At 39.7% G+C, this 6,909-nt stretch overlaps 1 protein-coding gene across 15 annotated transcripts in view; it reads left to right on the plus strand.

Annotated features, from left to right (window-relative positions):
• Positions 1-6,909, plus strand: part of cep170aa (centrosomal protein 170Aa) — a 134,156-nt gene that overhangs the window by 29,623 nt on the left and 97,624 nt on the right. For 13 of the 15 annotated variants that reach the window (XM_043695457.1, XM_043695454.1, XM_043695465.1 and 10 more), the window contains exons 2-3: positions 2,788-2,932; positions 3,493-3,525. In XM_043695457.1, the coding sequence (XP_043551392.1) occupies positions 2,828-2,932; positions 3,493-3,525 (138 nt within the window). In that variant the 5' untranslated portion in view covers positions 2,788-2,827. The remainder of the gene's footprint in view (positions 1-2,787; positions 2,933-3,492; positions 3,526-6,909) is intronic. The other 2 variants (XM_043695463.1, XM_043695468.1) reach the window with 1 other exon arrangement.

Below are 6,909 nucleotides of genomic sequence, written 5' to 3' on the forward strand. Positions count from 1 at the left end.
TCCTAAATGCATCACTTTGCATTTATCCAGGTTGAACTCCATCTGCCATTTCTCAGCCCAGCCTGCATCCCGTCAATGTCATGCTAAAGCCTTCAACAGCCCTCGATGCTATCATCGGCAATTCCAACCTTTTGTGTCGTCAGCCAATTTACCAACCCACCCCTCAACCTCCTCATCCAAGTCATTTATAAAAACAACCAAGAGCAGAGCCCTGCCGGACACCACTCTTCACTGACCTCCAGGCAGAATACTTTTTATCTACAACCACTCTCTGCCTTTTGTCAGCCAACCAATTCTGAATCCAGATAGCCAAATCTCCCTGTATCCCATACTTCCTGACTTTATGCATGAGCCTACCATGGGGAACCTTATCAAATGCCTTGCTGAAGTCCATATACACCACATCCACTGCTCGACCTTCATCGACCTATCTTGTCACCACCTCAAAGAACTCAATAAGATTTGTGAGGCATGACCTGCCCCTCAAAGCCATGCTGACTGCCTTTAATCACATTATGCTTTTCCAAATAGTCATAAATCCTATCCCTCAGAATTCTTTCCAAAACTTTGCTGACCACAGACATAAGACTGACTGGTCTGTAATTGCCAGGGATTTTCTTATTACCCTGCTTGAAAAGAGGAACAACATTCGCCTTCCTTCAATCCTCTGGTTTGACTCCTGTGGAGAGTGAGAAAGCAAATATGTTCACCATTGGCTTAGCAAACACCTTTCTCGGTTCCCAGAGCAACCTAGGAAAAATCTGGTCTGGCCCTAGAGACTCATCGATCTTAATGTTTGCCAAAATTTCCAGCACGTCAACTTGCTCAATCTCTATCTGGTCAAGCCTGTTTCTTGGCTCATCAAAGTTCTCATTCACAACAAGGTTCCTTTCCTTCGTGAAAGCCGAAGCAAAATACTCACTTCGGGCTTCCCCTATCTGCTCAGACTCCATGCACAAGTTCCCTACGCTATCCCTGACTGGCCCTAACTTCTCCCTGATCATTCTCTTATTCCTCACATAAGTGAAATAACTTTGGGTTCTCCCTAATCCTTCCCACCGAGCCTTTTTCATGCTCCCTCCTGACTCTTCTCCATCCATTTTGGAGCTACTGTCTAGTAAGCCTGTAATCCTCTAAAACTGTGCTAGATCCTTGCTTTCTCCACCTTACATTTCATAGAGATAAATCAGTACTATTTTCCTCCTCTGTAGATTATGATCTAAACCAATTGAACCAGATTTTTGAGATTGAAAATGACAAATCAAGTTGGCATGATCAGTGTCAACATAGTTAAAAATCTCACAACACCAGGTTATAGTCCAACAGGTTTATTTGGAAGCACTAGCTTTAGGAGTGCCGCTTCTTCATCAGGTGGTTGTGACGTTTTGTCCACCCCAGTCCAACACCGGCACTTCGAAGTCACGGTATCAACCTAAGTATTTTTACTGTTCATATCAAGTCCTGGACTTGAGAATTTCTTTTGCGTTAAGTAGCCCTTGATAGCAGGAAATCAGCGCTGATTTTTTTTGGTCTGTGTTTCTTATAAAAATCGACAAGTAAAAATAGTCAATGTTTGAAAATGTATGATATAAACTGTTAATATTAAAGGATTTTTTAAGTAATCCAATAGTTATGCAAAACCCTCGTTAGGCCCCATTTGGAGTACTGTGAGCAGGTTTGGGCATCTCATCTTAGGAGGGATGTTTTGGTCCTGGAGGGACTTCAACCCAGGTTTACAAATATGATATCTGGACTTGAGGTTATGTTATGAGGAGAAATTAGACAAATTAGGCCTTTATTTTATGGAATTTAGAAGGTTAATGGGTAGGTGATTTGAGGCCTTCATGATATTGACAGAGAAAGGCAGAGTAGATAAAGATTAACTATTGCCACTAGAACCAGTGGCATAGTCTAAAAATTGGAGCCAGGCTATTCAAGAGGCATATTTGAAATCACTTCGCACAAAGAGTAGTGGAGGTTTGGAATGCTCTTTCTCAAATGGTGGGCAAGGCTAACTCAATTGCTAAATTTTAGTCCATGGTGGATAGATTTTTATAAAGTGTGGGTATCAACTGATATGGGCTCAAGGCAGGCAAATGGAGTTTGGCCACAGATCAGCCCAAATCTCTCAAAATGATGGAGTAGGTTGAATGGTAATTTCCTGTTCCTACATTCCTAACTTTCTAGTGAATTAGTGCTGGGTCTTTTAATATTTTGTTAAAGAACTTGTAAATCTACTTAAACTGTACTTTTCCATGGAACAGTAAATCGGTTCCCTCCGAGGTAGTCTTTTGTGCTGCAGCAATGATGTATTCGTAAGCACCGAATGGTTTCAATATCATAGAGCACATTTGCAAATGTTAATTATAAGTCACTATTTGAGTGGCTGAAAGCAATGCATTTATTGTGATGCAGTTGTTTAGTTTACAAAAGATTCTTGATGTTATGTGGGAAGAATTAGTGTGTGTAATTAACTCCATAGGAAATCAGTCCACTGTGTAAAAAGAAAGAAAATGTACATTTAGTTGATTTTGTTTTGATCATTGGCTGTTAATTTTCAGAGGCTGCAAGTACCAGGCAGCTGCACTTTTTATCAGCTGGTGGCTTGTGTATAAATTTCTAGCCTGTTCAAATCCAACAGTCTCTGTCATTTCCTGTGATGACTTCTGACATCTGGCTTTAATCAGCGCACAGATTCCACTGACATTTCTAGAAGGATGCATAGTATTCTTGTCGTACAGTGAAGCATAAGTCGATCCCTAAAACTGTGCCTTCTTTTCTCCACAGGATGACGTAGTTCTTGAAACAACATTGAGTAACTGCAGAAATGAGCTTAACATCCTGGTTTTTGGTGAGCAGCAGAGGCACACGCCACCGGCTGCCACGTGAGATGATCTTTGTTGGCCGAGATGATTGTGAATTGATGTTACAGGTAACTCTCTCAAGGATGTGCATCTAAAGCTTCGTTCACGTGGTCTTGAAGCTTTTGATGCAGCTATGCACAACAAACTCAAATTGCCAGCATGCTAACTATTTAACTGATTCAGTTTTTGCTTGAATCTCTTGAAGGTATTTATGAAACTAATTTGTTGTTTGCATTGGAGTATCACATCAGCCTTGAAGAATATCAAAACTCTAAGCATCAACTTAACTCTAAATATATTTCCTCTCTGTATGTATTAAGCTTGGAAGACGGAAGCAGCAGATTTGAATTATTTCCAAAATAAAATGCTTCATTACTGCCACATTGCATATTAGTCTGAAATCCGACTTCCTCACTTCAAACTTAATTGACCTAGTGGGGTAATGTGTTTTAAACATGGATCCATTACCATCTTCTTGTATGTCATGCATTTTTGTTCAGTTCTGTTTTTATTATTTGCCAAAAGAGTTAACCCCCAAGTGATTTCCAGCAATTCAAAGCTTTTGTTTTCTTCCCCTCCTCTTTATGCATTTTTATTTTGGATAACTTCATGTTTAAATTTTTTCCAGATGGCCAAAGTGTGCAAAGTCCTGCAGATACGAGTGAGTAGGAAGAATATAAAAGTCTTTCTTTTAGGATTGGAGTTTGTTTCCTAAAGTTGTGTGCAACATTTTAGTGAAATAGAATTTTTTAAAAAAGTTGTCAGAAGTCTTTAGTACAGTGCAAGTCAGCAATGAGACTTTTTTGTGTTACATTTCTTCCTTTAGTAACAATGTGAGCCTGAATCTTTAAGATTACACTGAATTATGTAGAAAACTTGGCCTGCCATGAAGGTATTTGAAGAGGGATTAGGTAGAATCAAATATCACATCAATTTTCCCAGATCAATGTTAAACTCATAGTTCAGATAATTATCTACCCTCTCTCTCTGAAGGATTTTAAATAAAAAGTGTTGAGTGGTCTCACTCCAGTTTGCAATTGGCAAGAGTGACAATCTCATTCAGAGGACATAAGAAAAGTTAATGTAAACATGGAAAATAGGAGCATGAGTAGGCCATTTGGCCCTTCCACCTTGCTCTGCCATTCAATATGAATGTGACTGATCATCCAACTCTGTACCCTTTTCCCATTTTCTTCACATATTCTTTGATTCCCTTAGCCCTGAAAGGGTGAATTTAATCTTTTATTTCCCCTTAGACTTGATGAGACTGAGGTTTTCTTGTTTAAAACTTTACTCATGGACACGTGAAAGATGTACAGTTCAAATCTTTATTACAAAAACAAAAGTTTTATACTATTTATACAGATAACAAGTTTCCAGTCTGTTTGATTAGGAATTGTCATCTGTACAAAAGATTACACATCTACTCATCCATATATTTGTCCAGCCCTGTCCCCTCAGTCTGCATTCCAGGTTAGCAAGCATGACTATATTATCTAATCATCTTTACATCATCTGGTCATAGGTCTGTACTTTGTGATTACCAGTAAACCCATACTATTTGTTTTTTTTCTCTGTCCCTCCTATTGCCTATACTGTTCATTTTTCCTTTAAAGCACCTAGAACTATATCTAAATCCTTGAAAACATTCAATGTTTTGGTCTCAACTGCTTTCTACAGTAGTGAATTCTATAGGCACACCACTGTATGGGTGAAGCAATTTTTCATCTTAGCCCAAAAGAGCCTACCCTATCCTTAGACATGACCCCTGTTTCAGTGTTCCCTGATCATTGGAAATATCTTTTGTAAACAGTTTATCAGTCTCGTCCTGTGCAAATTTTATGGGTTTCCTTGAGATTCCCATCATTCTCCCAAATGCCAATGATGCAACAGATTGTGTTGCAGTAGTTCAGTATGGAATGCTTTTGTTTGTGCATTCTGAAATTATGCAAAAGGAAGGCTTTACTGAGTGACTGAGGTCTATACCTGACCTGGAAAAGTTTGATTCTGACTGAGGTGGAAAACGATTGTGGTCTTCTCACTGGGTTGTTACTTGTTAAAAAGGGTTGAAAAGAATAATGTCATTTTAAAAAAAAATCCAGTATCAGGGTGCCCAGACTACCAAAAAGTCTTCAATTCTCTTTCCACTTTTTGGTGAATCTTCAGTGTAATCTTGTTTTGCAATAAATAAAATACAATCTTCTTTTAATCCATTTGTTTCTCTTCAATAATTCAAGCTAAAGAACTAGAATACGTGAAGTATATTCAAATTATCCTGCCTATCTGATTTTAAATTACTTTAAGTAGATGTCTTTGCAAGATCTTTGCTGCCAGATACATGTAAATTGTAATGGGTGTTCATAGGATGTAGTGAAAATGTGATTGGATTTTAGTGTTGCATAGAGTTGTGTGAAGTGTCTAAATGTTGAGCATTTCCTATGAGCAGCTATCTGGATGAAATATTATTTAAACTTGAGAAATTGTTGCTGTTCTTCTAGAAATTCAACTTTTGTAGCTTTGCACCCAAGATATCTGAAACTTCTACACTTTGCTGGCTTTAAAGTCTGTGTGTACTAATACCATACGTGTTAGTGGCACAGTGGCTCAGTGGTTAGCGCTGCCACATAGCGCCAGGGGCCCAGGTTCGATTCTACTCTTGAGTGACTATCTGGAATTTGCGCATTCTCCCTGTGTCTGCATGAACTTCCTCCAAGTGCTCCAGTTTCCTCCCACAGTCCAAAGATATGCAGGTTAGGTGGATTTGCCATGTCAAATTGCCCATAGTATCCAGGGATGTGCAGGCTGGGTGGATCAGCCATGGATAATGCAGGGATCAGGTTGTGGGGTGGGTCTGCTTGATATGCTCTTCATAGGATTGGTGTGGACGTGATGGGCTGAATGGACTGCTTCCACACTGAAGGGATTCTATGTCCAAATAAAGCTTAATATAGCAAGTTCACATGAATTCCTGTTTTCTGCTACATTAATTAAATACAAAAATTTGTATATTGTAATGGCTTAGATTTTCCTTTCTCAGTTAGAATGAGTGCCGAGACATTTACCACCATTGGTGATGAAATGCATTGCAACTTCTGGCAAGCTGTTATGCTAAAATAAGGACTTTGAAATATGGTTTACTGGGCTTTATTTTTAAAACAACTTGTCTAAAGGCCCTCAAATTGGGCATATGTTTCCGTACTGCAAGTAAGATATGATAATCACATTATTGAATAAGGAATCAATCTTCCAAATGCTTGTCTCTGACCACTAAATAAACAGATTGTATTTTCCCAATTATGAACCATCAAGCAGCAGAATTAGGTCATTTGGTCCCTTGGACCTAATCTGTGAGATTATGTCTGATCTGATTGTGGTTTCAGTCCCATTTTCTTGCCTGCGCCAAGAGCTTTTGATTCTGTTGTCAAAAATCTTTCTCCCTGTCTTAGAAATATTCACTGTGCCACCACCCTTCTCTGGGGAGGAGAGTTTCATAGATTCTCCATCCTCTGCAATAAAATAATTCTCCTCCTCTCTATCTTAATTGAAGTGCTTTACCTTCTAAGTGTCCCATACTTTTAGACACTCTTACAGAGGAGAAATCCCCTTTGAACATTCACTCTGTCACGTTCTCTCAGATCTTTTATGCTTCAATAAGCTAACCACATATTCTTCTAGGAGAAAGTGAGGTCTGCAGACGCTGGAGATCAAAGCTGAAACTTTATTGCTGGAACAGCACAGCAGGTCAGGCAGCATCTAGGGAACAGAAGATTCGACGTTTCGGGCACATGCCCTTCTTCAGGAATGAGCAGAGTGTTCAGCAGGAGAAGATAAAAGGTAGGGAGGAGGGACTTGGAGGAGGGGCGTTGGAAATGTGATAGGTGGAAAGAGGCCAAGGTGAGGGTGATAGGTCGGAGTAGGGTGGAGGCGGAGAGGTCAAGAAGAAGACTGCAAGTCAGGAAGGCGGTGCCGGGCTGGAGGGATCCGGCTGAGACAAGGTGGGGGGAGGGGGGATGAAGAAACTGGTGAAGCCCAAGTCCATCCCCTG

Source organism: Chiloscyllium plagiosum, chromosome 9 (genome assembly GCF_004010195.1).
Source record: "Chiloscyllium plagiosum isolate BGI_BamShark_2017 chromosome 9, ASM401019v2, whole genome shotgun sequence".
NCBI lineage: Eukaryota > Metazoa > Chordata > Chondrichthyes > Orectolobiformes > Hemiscylliidae > Chiloscyllium > Chiloscyllium plagiosum.